At 33.7% G+C, this 22,061-nt stretch overlaps 1 protein-coding gene across 7 annotated transcripts in view; it reads left to right on the top strand.

Annotated features, from left to right (window-relative positions):
* The window catches only part of CPEB2 (cytoplasmic polyadenylation element binding protein 2), a 64,570-nt gene that overhangs the window by 2,695 nt on the left and 39,814 nt on the right, over window positions 1-22,061 (top strand). For 3 of the 7 annotated variants that reach the window (XM_032135191.2, XM_032135190.2, XM_058430290.1), the window contains exons 2-4: window positions 2,042-2,323; window positions 3,064-3,153; window positions 12,181-12,271. In XM_032135191.2, coding sequence (XP_031991082.1) covers window positions 2,042-2,323; window positions 3,064-3,153; window positions 12,181-12,271 — 463 coding nt within the window. Of the gene's footprint in view, window positions 1-2,041; window positions 2,333-3,063; window positions 3,154-12,180; window positions 12,272-22,061 lie in introns of all 7 variants that reach the window. The other 4 variants (XM_032135195.2, XM_032135193.2, XM_032135194.2 and 1 more) reach the window with 2 other exon arrangements.

The following is a 22,061-nucleotide window of genomic DNA, read 5'->3' as shown; positions in this document are numbered from 1 at the left end:
TGTTTTGTGGGCTTTAAGACAAAACTGAACCTGGATCTGGGATTAGTGTGTTTCCTCGTAGACTTTCGGTACATTTTTTGGTTGTGTTAACCTTCTACAAGGGAATATGTGGGCCATGTGTATTTTCAGTAGGTAATACTGTGAAATGACACTGGGCAGAATTTTTATTTTCCGGATCTTTTTTGATTCAAGATCTTTTTTGTTATTCCCTCAATACAATTTTTGGGTGACCGCTAGATTGGTAAATTGACAGTGAAAGAGTGTCTTGTTGGTTTTGAATCTTGTTAGCGTTTGTTGCAGAGTTCATTCTGTTTAAGTCCATTTTCTATTTTCGTGATTAAGGATTGACAGAGACGCAAAATATGACCTTAACCCCATAACTTTTTCAGTTGACCAACGTTTTCAAGGATTAGTCTTTTTGAAGTAAATATTATCTAAATTAACCCAAGTGAAAGTTAACAGTTTATCTAAGTTAACCAAAGTGACAGTGAACAGTTTTTGTTGAATCACTGATTTCTTTCTTAGAAAAGAGAATGTGGCCTATAAGGATTGAAAATAGGGATTCTGAAATAATGTTCCACTTTTTCATGATTTTTATAACCCTCAGCACCTAACTGTCTTTTGTGTCTCAGGGTCTTCATTTTGTTAACTGGAAACTTGTCCACAGAAAATTATCTATAGGTAATTTTGTATTCTTAAAGTTGTGATACAGAGCGTTGGAAGAACATATACCATGATCCATATTTAACTGTAATTTGCTTTTGGACAAAAGATGGTCTAGCCATGGAGTGTGAGGTCACACAGCTTTCATACGGAATTTTAGATCACTGGAAGATAACTTTGAGCATTAAATCATTTAATAAGGAAAGTAAGGCCCTCAAGAATGAAGTGGTTTGTCCATGGCTCCCTAATTATGCTTTGGAACTCTGTGGAGGAGGAAAGAGTAATAATATACTCATGATTATGTTAGCATTTAAAAGTTTTTAAAAATTGGTGCTCTAGATCAGGAGTTTCTCTTTTAATTGTCTTTTAAAAAGCAGGTTCAATTTTAAGAGAACTATATTTATTTTTAGTAACTGTATGGTTCATACTTCTTTAGCTACATCTTAACACCAAAGTATTAAAGTATAAACGTATTGACAGAATTACCAGCAATGAATACTTCTTAAAAAAAAAAACAAAACCCAAAACTACAATTATTAGTCTTTTGGTGGATTTACCATTCTTCGATAACTTGACTTGTCTTGCCACAGGTTTGAGATTAGGATGTAATTTACTTTTGAAAATGAATCAACTTTATGGAGACTTGTATCAAGATCTCTAGTGGAATAATCAAAGCATATAGTTAATTGGCAGTATACCTCAGTGGATCCACCTATGGGCAACATCAGATAATTGCTTCAAAGTTCATGGATAATTAAGTGAAATAAAAACAAGACAAACTATACTAAAACTGGAATAAAATGCCTTAACAGCTAAATAAACAATGCAGAAAAATGACATTGTTTCTATGCTGTCCTTATTTCAAAAGGCGATTTTAATTTGTACAAGAGTAATTCCCACTTTTGTAGTAGTGCGACTTGTTTTGGAAACAAAGTCTATATGTTTCACTTGTATGAGTAGGATATTTTAATTAACAAAGACCATATTTTTAGTTTTGTGCCTAGCATAATTAATATGGTTGCTTTAAGATCACCATGTATGTTATATCTTTAAGAATCTTCAGAGTTAACGTCAATTTTTTTCTTCATATTATGTGTACAGTTATTTCTGAAGGATAAAAAGGAACTGCATGGTTCTATTTTAGTAACTGTCATAAAATATCATGATATTTATAGTATACAAGAAGATGAAAACTTGACCAGCATCAAATATGATTTCACATAGAAAGATCTCAAGACTTACTTTTATAATCTAGAAAAGATGTATTCTTTTGCCTTTATATATTTCATTCATATAAATTCTTAGGTCTAAATTTGAATTTGAATTTGAATTGTAAACTCTTTAAATGCCGCAATTTAAATAGCTGTGTTTTCTCCAGCCTCTTCTGAAACAGTCTCCCTGGAGCAACCATCAGAGCAGTGGCTGGGGCACTGGAAGTATGTCCTGGGGAGCAATGCATGGCAGAGATCATCGTAGAACCGGAAACATGGGAATCCCAGGAACTATGAATCAGATATCTCCATTGAAGAAACCGTTTTCTGGTAATGTCATAGCACCACCGAAATTTACTCGCTCAACTCCATCACTGACTCCAAAATCTTGGATTGAAGATAATGTGTTCAGAACAGACAACAATAGTAATACACTCTTACCCTTACAGGTAAGAATGGTATGTAAATGACCTTATCTCTAATGTTAATCTTTCAAAATAGAGAGTTGGGTGGTGATGGTAGTGGTATGCTAAAATTAACATTTTTTCAAATAAAGTTTTAATTTTTAAGCGTGTAATTTAATTAACAAAGGTTAAAATATACAGAGAAAATTGAGAATGTAAAATAATTCTCTAAACACGCAGTGGGAAATAAGCTTAGTAAAACGTAGAAAAACCCATTGTATTTATTAAATACATACTGAAGCTTTCAATTGGCAGCTCTTTAAGAATGCTTTAATTTATAAATTCTAATGGGCCACCAAAATTTGTTTCTCCTTTAATATAGCTAAGCTAATATATTCTGTAATTGTAACTATTCTTAGATTCGACTATGATTGGCTGTATATATATTAGAATATACTTAGTACAGCTGTGATGGTGGCAAAATAATATTAGGGCTTTTTTGCATCTAATTTAAATTTATTTTCACTAATTCACCAATTATTTTTTCTAAATGTGGCCTAATATGTTGATTAGACTTTTTTTTTTCAGGCTTTTTATTATTTTGTTGAAGTTCCCTTATGGCTATTGCAAGTGAGGTTTTTGTTTTGTTTTGTTTTTTCTTAAACCTTTAGAGGATGGAATGAGGATTTAAGATAGAGCTTTATTTTTTTTCTTTCTTTCTTTCGTTGGGTGGGTATGGGGAAGACAACTGCTCATTTCTGATGAAAACTTCTATGCTATTGAAGGTGAGATCTAGTTTGCAGTTGCCAGCTTGGGGCTCAGATTCACTCCAAGATAGTTGGTGCACTGCAGCCGGAACATCCAGAATAGACCAGGTAGGCTGCACAGTGTATACTTTTTAGGATTTCGGTTAGGAGTTTAGTATTTATATTATGAGTAAGATTTATTATTTACTTTCTTATTATACCAATTGAAACATATGTTAGAGGACACTGAAGCAATTTATTTTTTAAGGATCACCTGCTTTGAACTATTTAATGTAAGAAAATTTTTATTTTCAAATTTAAGAGTAATTAATCCTTTTATAATTCTAAAACATAATAAACTTTTTTTGGAAAAAGGGATTATATACACAAAAGCACCTGACTTTAAACATCAGTCAAACTAAGCAGATTGTATCTCTTTTCAGAATTAAATGCAATTAGGTACAAAATCATATGTTTACTTAACATCCAGCTTTATATTTACTGTTTCATAGAACTTTTCAGTAAATTTTTGTCATGAAGTCTATTTGTTTTGAGATATATTTCTAAAAAAGACTTCTCTTGGTTCAGTTTTTTCACCTTTATTAAAAAATATATAGCCTAGTATTCTAAATTTTGTTACTGCTTTTATACCCTGACTTCTTCCAAATAATCAGTTTCCTATGGAGAAACCGTTAGTCAAAAAGCTGGGAGTTAGCCTTACTCAAATTACATTCACACCTTTGGTGGTTACAGAATGCTCTCTTTCTTCCTGCAAACTGAATTTGAATGTATACTAGGTATCAGGTGGTGAGGATTATTATAGGATATAGAAAACTCAGTCCTTATATATGCAGGTTCTTTCTTACAGAGCTCAAGTTTGAATGAGCATAGACTTAATGTTGTGTGTGTTATATGAATGGAGCTATGTTATTCTAAGTCTCTTCCTTGGTTAATTTATCACCATGAGATGATTTTACAAGTAAGGACATAAACAGATTAATAATAGATTTGTAAGTAACATTCTAATCTAGAAGGTTAGCACTAATTTTGATAACCAACCACTAACAGTTGTTTTAGCCAAGTCCTGCCTGTTTTCCAAAGTAGTCCTGCCAGGGTCTTGACTTAGAAATGGTAGTTACTTCATGCAATTTGCAACATATTGTCTTGTTAATATAAGTTAGCTATTTACGTCTACTCTCTTCTCTACTCTGGTCCAGTTAAGCCTTATTAGTGATGTTTTTATGGTAGCATTTTTGTATTTAAATTCAATACATGAATGCCTAGGAGATGGTATGTTTAGAAGAAAATTAATGTAGTTATTTTGAAGGTGGCAAGAGAAATGTTTTCAGATAGAAAAGGACATGATTACTCTGTGCAGGAAGAAGCAATAGGATGGATACATATATAGGATACATATATAGGAGAAATAAGTATCCATGGAAAAGAATACAAATTAGCTGGCGTACAGGGTCCATGAGGCAGGGACAGATGTTGAGAAATCAGATTCTTGAGCTGATTTCAGTTGGTGGAATGCTAGAGAGGAGATAGGGGTGATAATGAAAGGGAAGCTTTCAAACCAGCCTCCGGCGCTGCCGTCTCACTTAGACTTCAATCAAAGCTACTCTGCTTTTACCTGTGTTATAACCTAAGATTTTAGGGAAATTTATTTTAGGAAAAATGATTTTGGTGCTTAAAGATAAACTTATCTGGTAAACTGCTGAGATATTGGCATTCCCTTTGGACTTTTGAGCCAGAGGTGTGATGTGATGAAGTAGAAGACAGTGGTGGGGGAATAAAAGAGATAATGGAAAGTGAATGGAACTGGGAGGAAAGAAGGCCTGAAACCTGGATCTTCTTCCTCTTCCTCATAATCTTTATGACATTGAATGACATAGTTTATGGGCTTTCATGTCTTTGGGTCACAGTTTCCTTATCTGTAAAAGGGGGACCTTGAACTGGGTCATTTAAGGCGTTTCCAGCCAGCTTTTACACTTTCTGTGATCTGTTTTGGCCATTTCTTTTCCTCCATGCTGCCCCACCCCCCTTGCCTCTATTTTTAGAATACAAGCCTCTTGGTTTCTTTGAGCGAAGGGTCTAAGGCATTAGTCTAAGGCAGTGGAGGTAGTATGTGACCTTTCAACTGGACTTAAAAGCAGTGTCATTGTCTTCTCTAAGTACCCTAAGAGTACTTACACATAGTTTGTTGTGTGTTTCCATCTTTCCATAAAAGGTTGAGGTATTTGAAGTTGAGCCTCTTAAAAATACAGCAGCTACAAAATGAAATTGATACCTTAAAATGTTGGATAGTTTCTCATTCTTTGGCAAAATTAAAATTATAGAAGATACTTGGTCACTTAAATATCTGAGGAGATTATTTGCATTTCTGACCTTTTGTCATCATATACAGTGTAATTCTAGTATATTTTTGTTAACAAGTACATTATTTTAAAACATTTTACTTTTTATTTCCTTTAGTCTCAAACTGATTAGGGCCTAGAATATAATACAAAATTCTAGAACTGAAGTTTTAATTCTTATACTTGGATACTGCAGGCTTTACCTATATCAAGAGCTGAACACATAATCGAATTCAATAAATAAGAACTAGTTTTGTAGGTTGATTTTTATTTCTGTTAATATGTAAAATTTTGTGGGTTGGAATTTTATTTTAAATAAGATTTTTTTAAAATAGAAAACCCTCAAATTTAAAACTTTTTAAAAGCAAATATAAATTATTATAAATATTTCTAACTTTAAAATGAGTATTTTATATATCGCTTTTTTTTTTTTTTTTTTTTTCAGTTTCACTCTGTCGCTCAGGCTGAAGTGCAGTGGCATGATCTCGTCTCACCGCAACCTCTGCCTCCCAGGTTCAAGCGATTCTCATGCCTCAGCCTTCCCAGTAGCTGTGATTACATACATGCACCACCATACTCGCCTAATTTTTATATTATTAGTAGAGACAGGATTTCACTGTGTTGGCCAGGCTGGTCGCAAACTCCTGATCTCACGTAATCCGCCCACCTCAGCCTCCAGAGTGCTGGGATTACCGGCTTGAGCCATCGCGCCTGGCCAGTATATCTGCATGAATTTGCTTAGGGTTATTAATTACTGTACTTTAAAATGTCATTAGCTGGTTACCCTTGCAAGAATCATACTCAAAAGTTTGAATTCTAAATTATATTACAATGGAATTTGCAGCCAGATCCAGCAATGTGCACTACTTGGAAGGCTGAGGCAGGAGGATTGATTGCCTGAGCCCCAGAGTTGAGTCCAGCCTCGGCAACATAACAAGACACCACCCCCTCTTCCCAAAAAAATAAGAGTTTTCAGTTTAATGTTAAGGTTACCCTATATTTATTCATATGTTTTAAATCAAAGAGTAAATATCCTTTAACTGAGGTTATTATTACTTACAAGTTTACATATGACATATCAGCTCACTGTAAACAAAGTAATGTCTCGCAACAGTAACTGAGTGTGTGAAGCATATACGTGCATGTCCGCCTGCCTTCCACCTGGAGAATTATCAATATATCAACTCTAAATTTTTGCTCTTCCACAAGCTCTACTTGCAGTGCTTGAGCATGTCACATAATAAACTACCTTGAATTAATTGAAAATACTTCCCACTAATCTTTAATAGGCTGTTATGATAATGTGGTAAATCATAATTTGGAGATCTGTCTCAGAAAAAATATTTTTTGAGTCTTTACTCAACTTACACACAAAAAAACAGTATATAGTTGCATACCAAACCCAATTTGTTTATCTGATAAAGCATTTCTTAAATAGTGGTTTGTAAACCAGATGAACTTCAGGGACATTCATAGTCATCAAACCGTTACATGCCCACTGAAAATGAAAAAGAATGGACTCTTGTATTACAGCTTAAGTAATGGATGCCTTATTTTTGTTTCCTGTTCTGTGTTCAGTACTTTAATTGTTCTTGAAATGTTTTCCACTTGTCTCTTTTTTTTTTTTTTTTTTTTTTGAGACGGAGTCTTGCTCTGTCACCCAGGCTGGAGTGCGGTGGCGCAATCTCGGCTCACTGCAAGCTCCGCCTCCCGGGTTCACGCCATTCTCCTGCCTCAGCCTCTCTGAGTAGCTGGGACTACAGGCGCCCGCCACCACGCCCGGCTAATTTTTTGTATTTTTAGTAGAGACGGGGTTTCACCGTGGTCTCGATCTCCTGACCTCGTGATCCGCCCGAGGCGGGCGGATCACGAGGTCAGTGAGCCACCGCGCCCGGCCTCCACTTGTCTCTTTTAATTCTTGTGAGTACTAGAATAGCTTTGGCCTTTTAAAACATTTGATTGTTTTTTTTTCTGAGAATGACTAACACACTTTATTGAGGTTTGAAATTAATAAAGAAAATTAAAGAAATGTATCTTCATTCATTCTGCATGTTAGTGTTTTAAATACCCTTAGGATATGGATAAAAAATACTATTCTTTGTCTTGGAGAAGGTAAGAGTCTAGTTAGAAGAATAAGGGTTATCTATATGGAACAACTAGAGAATGAAAAGAGAGCTTATGAGATTGAGTACGACGTCATGCAGTAGAGTAGCACGTCATCTGCTACTGAGTATGGTGCAATAACATTGTGTAACAGGAAAGTATGATCAATATCTACTTAAAATTAAGGACAATATTAGCACTACATTGCTTTATTTTAAAGTAAAAATTAGAGAACTAAACACAAACATTATAAGTACAATAAAAGCTGATCTTTCTAGTTAAGCAGAATAATACATGTTCAAGCATCTGCTAAATCATTAAAGTATATAGGGTTTTTCTATAATCTTATTTTTCTTTGGAAGAGTACCTCATTTTCAAGAGGAGAAGTTTCTAATTGACCACTTCTTTTAAAATAAAACAGGGTTTTTAATGTATCCCAGCAAAAAAATTAATATCTCTTCAAAAAGTTCTCTTGTAATTAAGTTTGAATTCCCTTTGTCATACTGCTTCTAATATTGTACATTGACCTCCTTAGTTATTTTTCAGTGTTTATAATCTTTTCTTGGGTCATCTTTTTTCAAAATTAAGATTACTTTGTTCTTTTCTGTGTTTTTCAGCCTTTCTAAGCTTTTATTGTCACTCCTGTAACAAACATTTGTTTGTGGCAAATGTCTGGGTTTAAGAAAAACCATGAAATAAATATTATAATAAAAGAGGTTATGCCTTTTCCAACAATGTTTTCTAATCATTTTATTCTGTTAGTTATTGTGAGATTCTGTAATCTCAGTTTCTGAAAGCCCATTTAGTTGATTCTTTGCCAGATAGTTTTTATATTTTAGAATAGATTGCATGCACACTTCTCATAGAATCTTATTTTTGTGAAGTATTTTGGTGTTTTCAAATAACCTTGTAGTAATAAATGTAAATTACATTGCTATGATTTTCCATATTTATTAATGATAATTAGTATTGTTGTGTTCATGGTCACTTGAAAATGGCCTTAGTTCTTCTATTTAGTTTTTAAACTGATGGCAGTTTGCATGAACACAATTTTTCCTAATGTCTGTATTTCAGAAGAATGCATGAGTGCTTGTTTTATAACCAGATTTGTTTCTGTTTTTTCAGAAGTCATATTTTAATTCCCGCAATTTATTTAATGGAATTATCTATATCTTTTGCATGTAAGCCTATAGGTTTCATTAAATTCAAAAAGCAATTTTGAGATGTCATGTGCTCTTTGGTTGCTTAAGGCCGTTTTATGTTTGTTGCTTTAAAAATCACATGGGATGCAGCTGATGCTTTACAAAGTACAACCAAGCTAATCGTTGTTTTCTTTCCTAGAGTAGGAGTTTAGGATCAAATACTTAACAGAAAAAGGAAAATAAGAGACCTTATAAGTAGGCATCTCACTGATTCAGTTAGATACAGACATTCAAGCTAAAGTTATTAATACATGCAGCCTTTTTGAATAACACCTCTCAAAATTGATTATATAGTGGTCACTGATATTTATAGTTAGTTTAAGGATGTTTCTCTTTCATACTTTAAATATTGTCCATGACCCATGCAATAATTTTACCATGCTGTAGAGCAAGATCACACCTCTTGCAATGAAGGTAGAGGGTACTTTCCCCTACACCTCCAGAAAAAGGAAGTTACTTGGGAAATATTGTTTGGGTGATTTAATAGTTACCATTAATTAAGGTCATCGGTTGACTGGGCATAGGTTGATTCTGTTCAAAGTTAACAACCTAAAAAGATAACCATGAACTGTAATATATTTCCTTTGTGAGGATTTAGGGTAAGGAAGATAATAAAGTATTTTAAAGTGTTTACAATATACTCTTAGAACCTTCATGATATGGCACACCTGCAGAGGGATTTTTTGCTTAATTATATGAACATTAACTTTTCTCATTACAGCTTACATTTTATAATTCTATTTTAAATACATCTGGGAACTTTCAGTATAGTAGTATTTAATCTTCCATTGGGTAGTTGGAAATTCAGGTTCATAGCAAGCCATATTAATCTGATACTTGTCTCAGTTTAGTCAATTAACATTTGACTACCTATTCAGTTGAAGATTCTAAGAAAGTTTTATAGTCCTTTACAATTACTGTTTAAAAAGTGCAGTCTTTCTCCTTACAGAACTCGACTGTTTTTTTACATTTTTTACTGAGTTTTTATGGTAGAGATAAAGGGAGTATTCATTCAACAGACATATGAGAACTAACTATATTCTGTAATTAGATAGTCCCTATTCTTAATCAACTTAGAAGTTTAGTGGGAGAGACAGGAAAATCAACAAGTTAGTTATGAATACAGTATAGTGGAAGCACATGGAAGATGGAACTATCTGGATAGATTCCTAAAATTAATATGTCATTTTTGCCCATATGGGCCATCCTATTCTCTGTTTCAGTTTTATTAATATTTCATTTATTTTAGAGTATTTTGAGTCTTTTTCTTTTCTATAATTTTTAAAGAGACTATAGGCATCATCTAGTCTGACATGATTATTTTCTAGGAGTTAGAACCAGAGCCTAGAGAGATTTATTGACTTCAGACGAAGAAACTAATTGCTTCTTATAAAGTGTGTTATCCAGACCAGCGGAATCAGTATCACCTGGGAACTTGTTAGAACTACATACTGTCAGGTTCCACTCCAGACCTACTGAATTTGATGTGTTTCAGCAGTCTGTGTGTTTAACCAGCCTTCCAGATGATTCTGAAGCATGTTCAAGTTTAGGAACCACTGTTACAGCTCATTGATTCTTTGTGCCTCCATCACTAATCAAGGTCACTGTTCTAGAGAGCAGCTATTACTGATGCATGTGTTTTACCTCAGGGGCCTTTCAGTAAAAATCAGTAAAGAGTACTGATAGAGTTAATTGGTGATAAAGCTGGAATAAGAGCCTCCAGTCTAGCATTCCTTCCGTCATTCAGTGTTACTTTTTACCTTTTTAAATCTCTGACAGCAACTTATTTAGTCTACAGTACTGATTCTGAACCCCTAGCTTTAAAAAGGCTGCAACCCTAATTTAAACATCAAAGTAAAGTAAATAAATGAACGTATTCTTAGAAAAGCTTCTTAGGTTTTTCTTCAGCTTACTAAAGAACTGATTCTGAATCTTCTCTGGATTGTGGATTCCTGTGGAAAACTGATGAAAGCTATAAACCTTTTCTTCAGGAAAAAAAAGAAATTATGTATACACTAGTCCCCCCTTATCCACGAGGAATACGTTCCAAGACAATCAGTGGATGCCTGAAACTGCAAGTAGTGCCTTCATATGCTGTTTTTTTCCAATGAAAACCTATGTATGATAAGGTTTAATTCATAAATTAGGCACAGTAAGTGATTAACAACAATAACTAATAATAAAGTAGGACAATTGTAACAATGTAATAAAAATTATGTAAATGTGGCATCTCTGTCTCTCAGAATATCTTATTGTATTGTCCTACAGATAACTGAAATCGTGGAAGGCAAAATGCAGAAAGGGGGGACTACTGTACACCCATGAACAGTATATTATATATAATCTCAGAGACTTCTGGTCTCTCTTGAAGCTCATGGACCCAGGTTAATAAATGCCTTATTTTGATTTCTATGGGGACTTTTATTTCCACTTAATTTTCAGATTCTTCCTTTCCATTTTCTGTGACAATCATTTTTTGAGAGTTTAGAATGGACTATCCTGCATCCCCCAGTATAAATAAGCTTACACATGCGTGTACACACATACGTAACTGGGTGGGTGAGTATTTTGGGAAGACTCCTAGATTATTTGGAGGGCATGGGCCAGAGCTTCCTCTAGTAGTTCCCCACATACGTTTTTTCAGGTACATTGAGTATGTGTTGAACAGAATACAGAGAAATTGATGGACATTAAAGAGTCAGATTCTTTCAAATAAGCAAGTGAAGGGATTGAACATTCAGCAAACAAGGTTCTGATAACACAAGACTTTGGAGACTTGGTGAAGTAGCAGACTTAATGAGATTACTGTGCTTTTACTCTTCTCTCCTCCACCTGCCTATTTTGCAGGGGAGTTGGGGGAGGCCGGCTTAAAAATGCAGAGGCAAATATGGAAGCACTTTAGAGAGTAACATATGAATCTGAATATTCTAGGTATTAGTCCTTGTTCTGGTATTAGTATCTTATGCTTTTGATTTTTACCATATAAGATGTTTATGCATTCATTATGAAATTCAGACTACTATGTCAAATAACAAAATGTTTGATAGATGTTTAAAGTATGGTGCAATTATGGAACTAAAATATTTCCTCACAAATATTTATTTTCTACGTGCCACTATCTGTCTTCCTAAATATGTGTGAAAAGTTTCAAAATTAACCAAAAAATACTTTCTGTGTGTATAAGATTTCAGGAAACTTTATAGAGAAAAGTAACCATAGAAATTATTTTACTGTTTTGCATTAGTATTGCCAATAAAATCAAATTACTTTTGATAAAAGATTTAAGAGATAAATGTACTGAAAATAATGTCCTCCAATGCAAGGAGCATTGTAGTTCATGAGATCTTTAGTTATTGGTATTTTTGTGGGATACAGATTAATTAGTAATATAATCAGAGGTCCTATTTTATGTAAGAGAATTTAGATAGTGTTTTATAATCACTTTTTGAAAAAACTGCATAGATTATAATGTCTTTTTTCCTCTTCTCTTCCAGGATCGAAGTAGAATGTATGACAGTTTGAATATGCACTCTTTGGAAAATTCCCTTATCGATATTATGAGAGCAGAGCACGATCCTCTTAAGGGTAGGTGACTTTTTAAAAATACATATGTTTATATTATACACCAATTTGCTTATCTTACTAGTTTTATATGAAAGTAAACCCTAAGTAGCACCTATATCCAATATAAAACTCTCTTATACATTTATTAATGAGAATCTTTGTTTTTATGAAATGCCATACTTTTTCCTTTGTTGCTTACTGTGAACTCACCTCCCTTGACTTACAATTTAAGGAAAATTTACTATTTAGAGACACGCTTCAGTTCACCAGAGAATGAAGAATGGATCTAAAAGTATACACTAGTCACTTTTCTAGAATTCTTTCAAGTACAAAAATACTAAAAATATTTCTTGGAATACTTGTATTCACAATTTGCGGTGATTCCAGCCTAGACTTACCCCTAGTTAACCTCCTTTCTCTATTTTTCTTCTACTGTCATAGGGTTTTGAAAGGGGGGGAATATTTTATAGTAGCTTCTCTGAGGTGAAAAATAGCTTTTCATAGACGTTGAGACAAATTCGGGAAAAGAACCGGCCCACTTACCCTATAGTAGCAGTCTTCACTAATTGTTTATAGTATTTGAAGAAATTTCATTAGCATATTTGTTTTTGTCTGTACATATTCTATGTATAAAATGAAAAAAGGCGATTATTATGTATTTTTTATACAATATGTCTCATTGTCATTTATATCAGTGGTGAAAATCTACCAAATTGTCTATTTGAGTCATGACAGTTACTATTTATCTATTGCTACATAATTATCTCAAAACTTAGCAGCTTAAAAACAGCAATAAATATTTATTACCTTAAACAGTCTCTGTGAGTCAGAAATTCGGGAGCAGCTTAACTATTTTATTCTGGCTCAGAATCTCTCATTGAATCAAAATCTTGGATTACTTTGTAAATTTTCTCCATTTTTAATTCTATAAAGCCAAGTTAGAATTCTCTTTCAAGATTTGACCTAAAAACTCTATAAACTTCCATATTGGCAGGGAGGTGGTGATGTGGGGCTAAGTTGATAATACTGACCACATATCTAACTATTTTGTTCTGTTTCTGGATTTTGCTTGTAAAAAGAATTCCTTGTCTTTTTAATTCCTTAGTTTTAAGGAGCTTGAGAAGCTGAGGGGATATTAGTGATTGTTGATTATGTGTGCTAATAGTAATTCCTCAGGTTTTTGGGGATGTTTGTTTGAGTTTCTTTTTTTTCTTCTTTTTTTTTTTTTGCTTCTAACCAAAATTCAGCTTAGTTTTTTGAGTATCTTTGTATAGGGTCTTGGTCTTTTTCACTGTTATGCTGGCAGTTTCAGTGGTTTGTCTTAGATCCACCGTTTAAAATAGAAGCCAGCAGCTTATGATTAAGAAGTTTCCTGTTTCTCTCCTTGGCTTCTCAAGAAAGAAAACTCTTAGAAACTCTTAATACAAGATAAAGTCAAGATTATTAACTGTTACCAGTGGATAACAAAAGTTTTTCATTGTTGTTTCTCCCAGTATTTTTTTTTTTTTTCAAAAGGCTTTTTAAACATGTTAGACAAAATGTTCATTGTGGCACTGTTAATTATCTCAGTTTTTCTTTTTGCTAGCCTGGGTTATAGTAAAGTGAAGGGAAACCTAAAAGAGGACATTGAAAAGGAAATGGAAGCATTATAAGGCTAAGGGGAATTTTATATATATATACACACACACACACACACACACACACACACACACATACACACACACACATATATAGATACATATGTTTTTTAATCTCAAGTGAATTCAAAATTTTTAAGTTAGGAAAATTATCTTTGGCTGTGAGAAGGGAAAAAACATGCTCACTAACCACCTTTAGGAATCATTATGCTTACAAGTCTCTTCATATTTACACAAAACGTGGAATATTTTATCTTCCACGTGTTTTATGACAGAATTTTTAAGAAGAGAAAAAAGAAAAAAATTGAGAAACTTTCTCTGCATAAAATAAAAAAGTAAGACTGATATTTTTACAAAGCACCATCGTATGCCTATTTAAAATTATCTTGGTACTAAGTGCTGCCACTTTAAGTCTTTTTTTTCCTTTCTTTTCTTATTAATACAAATTCCACTGCCTCTTGGGATATTATGTTGTATATTTTCTTTTTCCCCATACTCTGATTATTGTACTTTTTTCTTTGGGCTAGACCTCAGTAGAATCTTCTAAATCGAGGTGGTAGCACATGGAATAAACTATCCAGGGTTTAACACCTGAATTTTTTTCCTTCTTTCCATTACTGTTCTTGAGGGCAGTATTTCGCCCTCTGTCTCATCTCTTGTCTCTTACCTTCTCATCCCTTGTAGGAAATCCTGTCCTCTGTTTAATTAAAAAAAAATTATTTTCTCCTAGAAAACAAAATGTTTATTTTATCCTTTTTAAATGCTGTTTTACAAACCAGCCATTTGTTTTGTTTTTGTTATAGGATCTGATGAAAAAGAAGGGAGTTGGAGGGTAAATTTTAAAATGAATTGTTTCTCTTTATATTAATGGTGAAAATATCTAGGAAAATGAACTTGAGTGAGGAGAGATTTTAGTTGTCTCTGTATAATTATCCCAAAATTTAGCAGATCAAAACAACAGTATACATCATCTCATATAATTTCTGTGGGTTTAAATTTGGGAGCAGTTCAGCTAGTTACTTCTGGCTGAGGATAGATATCTCATGAAGTAGCAGTCAACATACTGGCTGAGGCTGCAGTCATCTGAAGGCTTAACTGGAACTGGAGGATCTTTTCTAAGATGGTACACTCACATGGCTGGGTGTTGGCAAAAGAACTCCGTTTGTTGCCTCATGGACCTCTCTACAGGGCTGTAAAATTTTTCTTACAACGTGGTTGCTTATATCCCCCAAAGTGAGTGATGAAAGCTCAAAACGAATGCCTCAATGTCTTCTATGTCCTAGCCTTAGAAGTCTCATACCATCATTTACACAACATTCTGTTAACTGCATAGATCAGCTCTGCTCAATTTAGGCCGAGTCTGCTATTCAAGAGATGTGAATACTAGAGGCTGGCTACCACAGAGGTAAAAGGCAGAGTGGTAAATTTGTATTCAATTCGACCCTCAGTTAAAGGAAAAGAAAAATTAGTCAAGGTGAGACTGTCAATTGGAAGAAAGCAGTCAAGCAGATCTCTAGAATGCTAAGTGGCAGGTTCCTGACCTGAGAACTGGGTGATTGTGCTAACAGAAGCACCTTCCCCTTATCCTTGTTTATGCCCAAAACACCTCACTGCAGCTATATTTGCCTTTTCCTACTCCCCAGTGTTTTTTCAGGACAGTAGGGAACCTCCATTGTTTAATGTTAATATTTTCATGGTCTGGCATAGCAGGTGGGAAGGGTCTAGTCTTGTTGGAGTTGTACAGATATGAAATGATGGCAACCCAAGATGGAATGCCGAATGCACTTTACTCAATTAAATGTGTCTGTTTTTACACAAGTTTCCTAGACACTGAGTGCACGTTGTCGGAGACAGACATAGTGTCTGCCCTCATTGTATAGCCTACTGGGGAAAGAGAGATTCTTTATACAAATACAATATACATATATCTACTGTGTGTTAGAAATACTGTGGAGGAAGGTTATGAGCTGTTTAGAGAGATTATAAATGGAAGTACCTAATTTACATGTGGAGTAAAGGAAGCTGAGACCTGAAGCATGAGCAGCACAATGATGGAAAAATATTGGGAGAAAGTGTCAATTAGGCAAAGGAACCAGCATGTGCAAAAGCATGTAAGAGATTGTCACATTTGAGGAACTGAAAGGAGGCTAGCCCTGGCATAGCTTGTTTAGGGCTGCCTGATGCCCACTGGGTGTAACAGGGCACAGTTAACACTGTCGAGAGTATGCTATCTTTTGTTATGGATCCTGAACAGTGACACACTGTTAAATGCTTTCTTTAGTATGAATGGCCCTGACCCGTCTGCTTTATTTGTTGTGTGGTAGTTTCTTTCCATTAACATCCTATTTTCTGATGACTGTCTTGATTCTTGGCAAATAATTTGCTTTTCAAAGGAAGATCATGGATTCTTTAAATGGTTAAACTAAATCATGCTTTGCCAAGTACTGTTTTGTAGTTCTTCAGTTTTAGATTTGCATACCTATTTTAAATAATTTGTGATTTTTTAATGTATGTGTATATATATATTCCCCCTTTAACAAAAGAACAAGACAGTGATTATTGTTAAGCTCTTTTCCTTCCCTGCCCCCAACAATTTGTAAAAAGGCTTACTGTGTGAGTATTTTTGCCAGAAATTGCTTGTATCATTCCCCAAAGTATAGGGACAAACAAAAGTACTTAATTGTAGCTCATAAAAGTTGATTTGAAAACTCTAGGAAGAAATGTAGTTTGTGTAATGGTTTTGGGGAAGATCTGTGTCAGTAAGTCATAATGCCTCTACCAATGTTTCATGAGCAGTTAAAGGGAATTAAGGAAAAAGAATTTAGAATGTGATTTTACACCAACAAATGTGTAGAAGTGGATGCCTTTAAAACTTCTTATTTACTACGTTTTTGTATATCTAGTGTCATTTTTATTAGCTGATTGCTAAACTCCTATTTTTTAAGACTCCTGAAGTAAGAAGCTCTGTTTATTTTAGGGCATATAAGCCCGAAGAAAATAAGGAGTTATTCCTGTAAGGTGCTGACTGATTATGGTAGTACCAAATTGCTTATTTTCTTCCACTTTTCTCTCTTTTTCTTTTCAGCCGACCTTAATATAAGATTACAATACCAAGTCACAAAATAACTTGTATAAACTTCTAAAAGTCTCCATTGTGAGAACTTATATTTAGAATTTAATAACTGTTGAGCCAGGCAGAGGTTCTCAGACACTGAGACTGTGTCAACCATGTGGTTTTCAGGGCCCATCCTAGAGGCGGTGTAGTTCGTGTGGGGTGTAGAACACACCTGGAGAAACTCTGGTATAAGAGAGCAATGGTAAAGAGATCTTTAAAAATTTGTGAAAGTTTAATGGCATTTATTAAAATAAAGTACAAAATAAAACAAATACCAATAATATATGTGCCAAAGCAGGTATGTCATCTGCTCTTACAGGACTCTTCCTTATTTCCCCTGACACATAAAAAGGGGTGCATTTCTCAAAACTGAGTTTACTTTTTCTTCAGCCACTGGTGTTTTCCTGAAGTCAAAAGTTTTACAATCGCCAATAACAAAGAAAAAAGGGTATAGAAGAAAATCACATATATTAGATACATTTAAAGATATATATCTTTAAAAAGATAGAGGGATGCTGCATGTGCATTCAGTTTTAAATGAAATGTTTCCATTTATTTTAAAAAGGAGTAAGTAGAATTGACATTCTTTCTCCTTTATTGATTTTTCGTTTCTTTATTCTATAGACTCCTGGCCTTTGATAGGAAAAAAAATATTAACTTTTGGAGTAAATTATATTTATATAGCAGCCATATATATTTTATTAAACATATTCTGACTTTGAGGTGATTACTCTTATAATGTACATGGAATCTTAATACTTTACCCTTCCACTACTAAGAATTGTTCATCTTAGTGAAAGTACAATTTATGAGTTTGACTGGTAATTGAGAATATCTGTAGGTTGAAAAGGAAATTATAAAAATGTGGTTGTGAAAGTTTGTATTTTAAAAAAACTTAATTGCAATATGGCATCATGGATAGAGATAAGTTTTGTTTTTATTCCTTTTTACATAGTTGTCTTTATTACAAACTGTTATTAAAACATACTTGAGTTTTATTTCTTCCAAGCATCTTTGAATATTTAGGTAAATGATTTAAATTATGACAAACTGAAATTTTTTTCTTAAAAACTAAAACCCATCAGACAGAAACTACAATGAATTTTATTAAAATCACATTTATTTATTCAGAACATATATATGCTTACTGCAATCCTGTTATTCACCACAAAGCATCTTTCATATGATTTGAAAAATGTTTATATCACTTGTTTTAAATGGAAAGTAGAACAACAAAAAGAATGTTTCCTATATATAACTTGCAGTGATAAAAGCAAGTAATTGGAATAATTAGGCTTATGCATTTTAACTACTTATAGTATTTGAAGATATATCGAAGAATCTCTTCTGAAGGTTTTTTCTCCAAAATAATAACATTTTATCCTTTTTAAAGTATTTGTTTTCCTGTTACAAAAAAATAGTATTCATTTATTGAAGAAAATGTGGAAACACTAGGAGAAACAAGTTTTAAAATCATCACTTATCTCACAAACTAAAATAATCATAATTGATATTTTGGTGTATAATTTTTCCAATCTTTTCATTCTCTATTTATAAACTTAAAATATTTGCAGTAATTAAATCTTTGCCTTCCATCCAACCTGGTTAACTTTTTTTAAAAATTAGTTTAAAAATATATTTACATAATTTTGAAAGTCAAGTAGTGCTGTAAGTCTTATTTAACGAAGAAATAGAAGTCTCCTTCCTCTTCCTTGTCTGACCACTTCAGATTCCTGCTCCTTACTGGTAGCCACTATGAGCTTTTTTTTTTGAACTGGTTATGTAATTATTTGTAAATAATATGCTTGTGCTTCTGTATTTCCTACATTTTAGGTATTATATGTTGATATTCTAATATGACTTAATATCCTTCAATATTTCCCCTACTCTGTCGTCCAAAATGATAAGAACACTTTTGTTTAAGTCAGGGATTGTGTTACTGAGATAAGGCAAATAATATTCATAGATGAACCTTGTATGTTTTGTAATATAATGTAACATTGTCTTTTTCATAAAGCTTTGTTTTTTCTGGAATTAATCATTATCTTTTTTAGTTTATTTGCTTAGTTTTCTAAGTATTTATCATTAATTCATCCCAGAATTTATCCATAGACTGTAAAGCTTCTTTCAATACATACAAATGCATCAAATTATCATCCAGATTGGTTTTTTTTCATTATTGCAGTCCTATATAGCAGTCATTTTGGGACTTCCATAATCCTAGGAATTCCTTTTTTTCTGTGGAATCCATGTCCTAATCTCCATGTCCTTTAATGACTTACACCTTTGTTTTTCTTTGATTTGTTGGACCTGTATTACCTTCCTGCTAATGGGACATACATTTTGAGACCCTATGTGTATTAAAACATAATTTTTCTACCTATATGATAGGCCACTATGGAATTATATATTAGCAATTTAGAATATTGAAGGTATGATCTGTTAACCTCCAGTATTGCTTTAAGTGTGGCATCATTCTGAATCCTGTTCATTTGTATGATTGCCTTGATTTCTTATTTTATTTTTTTGTTGTTTTTCTTTCTGGAAGCTTTTAGGATTTTTTTCATGCCCGTGGTTCTGCAATTTCATAATAATGAAATGTGTATCTTGGAATGTGTATGTGCATACATACCTTCCTTCCTACATTTTTTAATTTATTAAGCTGTACCTTCATTGGACCCTTTTAATTCAGAAGTTTATATCTTCAGTTCTTGGAATTTTGGGATATTATTTCTTTGATAATTTCTTCCTTTTTTTTTTTTTGAGATGGGAGTCTCGCACTGTTGTCTGGGCTGGAGTGCAATGGTGTGATCTTGGCTCACTGCAACCTTTGCCTCCCGGGTTCAAGTGATTCTCCTGCCTCAGCCTCCCGAGTAGCTGGGATTACAGGTGTCCACCACCATGCCTGGCAAATTTTTGTATTTTCAGTAGAGACGGGATTTCACTATGTTGGCCAAGCTAGTCTCGAACTCCTGACTTTGTGATCTGCCCGCCTCAGCCTCCCAAAGTGCTGAGATTACAGGCGTGAGCCACCGTGCCTACCTCCCATTTTTTAATATTACCTCTTTTTGGAATTCCTGTTCCTCAAATGTTAAATGTTGTATAGTCATCTGTTTTTCTTTTTCTGTTTTCCATTGTTTTGTCTGTTTTGCATTTCAAGAGCTTATGTTTATTTTTCAAATCTTCTATGGAGTTTTTTGTTTTAAAAATTTTTGCTAATTTCTAAAACCTTTAAAAAAATTCTCAGAACTTTCCAATTATATCTTATTCTTGTCGTTTGATCTTATTTCTCTGGAGGCTATTATAGTGTTTGAAGATTATTTTCCCAGTTCCTTATATTGTCTGTGCTTCTTCTAAGTTCTTTTTTATTTGGTTGTGTTCTCTTTTTTTCTCATGTTGGGAGCTTCATCTTTTACTGTCTATTCATATTTAAAAGTAAGACACAAAAAATGGGGATTGGAAGCTCAATGTATATAGTTGAAATTATCAACTAGTAATGATTGTAATAAGTCAATCAGGTGAGACCCTCACCATGCCTGTGTCTAGGTCTTTTCTTTTGTTCTGGGAAATTAACATGGATGTGAGTCTTCTAGTCTTCTGCTTGTGAGCTGTAGGCCTAGCTGCTAGCCTTCTTAGATGAACCCAGGAGGGTTCTTTTAAAAACTAAAGCAATCTTAAACCTTCCTGTTTTTAGTTGTACCCCACTTTTACACACAGTTATAACCAGAGCTTCTGATTTCTGAACCTGTCCAGGTGTGTACTACAGTAAATGGAGTGTTACTTGATGGCATTCCCCATGTATACACTGGCTTAGGTTTGTGTTTCAGTGATTTCTGGTCTACAAAGTTAGTTACCATTCAACCATTCACATTTACAATTCCCAGAAATTTGATGACTTGGTTGTTTTATGATCCTGTTCCAGTGTCTTTATCCTAATGGGGTTATGCCTCTTTAAAAAAAATTTTTTTTTTTTAAGACACCTCTTTCACATCTTTCTAACTGCCACGTTAGGGGTTTTGGAAAGCAATAGAGGTGAACACGTGTATTCAGTCCTTCGTGTTCAGCTGGCAGTCTCTGTAATCTCTAGTCAACTTCTACCTCATCATAAAGACTCTTTGGCACCCCTATCAAGGATAGATTACTTTTGTGTTAAAGATTTATAGAGAATCAAGTTTCTTTTTAATCAGAGCACTTTTCTTATTTTAGATTCAATTGTTTGTTCTTTTTTTTTTTTTTGAGATGAAGTCTCGCTGTGTCCCCCAGGCTAGAGTGCAGTGGCACGATCTTGGCTCACTGCAACCTCCACCTCCTGGGTTCAAGCGATTGTCCTGCCTCAGCCTCCCAAGTAACTGGGACTACAGGCACGTGCTACCACACCCGGCTAATTTTTTGTATTTTTAGTAGAGACGGGGTTTCACCATGTTAGCCAGGATGGTCTCGATCTCCTGACCTCGTGATCCACCCACCTCTGTCTCCCAAAATGCTTGGGATTACAGGCCTGAGCCACCATGCCCGAACTATTTTTTTAATATATATCTTTCACATAAGACTGTGTCATGGGAGCAATGGCCACATGTGTTTTTGCTTTACCTTGAATCAGCATCTATCATGATGTCACACAAATAGGAGGAGCCCAGTAAATTATTGGTTAAATGATAAAGCATTTTCTCATAATTCATACTCTTCAAAATATTGATTTAGAACTTTAAAGAATTACTGTATATTGTATCTATACATGTAAAATAGTTTGCATAACCATTCTTGTATAGTTGAACATTTAAGTATTTCAAATTTTTAAATAAAATTGAATTAGCTTTTTCTGTGTTTATTTTCATAGCACAAACTTCATATGCTTGTTTCTGAGGCTGTAAACATACATTGCCAACCTACGTTTGCTTTATACCAGTTCCACTGGCAATATTTTGTTGCCCATTTGCTATTCCTACTGGTTATCAGCATTACTTTTGTTGAAAACCCTTTTAACAGTGAAAAGTTTTGCAACCATTAACAACTTGATTTTAATATTAGTTGAATATATCTTAATTAGTACCACTTTTAT

The sequence above is a fragment of the Hylobates moloch genome, unplaced genomic scaffold (assembly GCF_009828535.3).
Source record: "Hylobates moloch isolate HMO894 unplaced genomic scaffold, HMol_V3 SCAFFOLD_17, whole genome shotgun sequence".
NCBI lineage: Eukaryota > Metazoa > Chordata > Mammalia > Primates > Hylobatidae > Hylobates > Hylobates moloch.
Note: the sequence above shows the minus strand (reverse complement) of the source record. Positions and strands in the feature narration are given on the sequence as shown.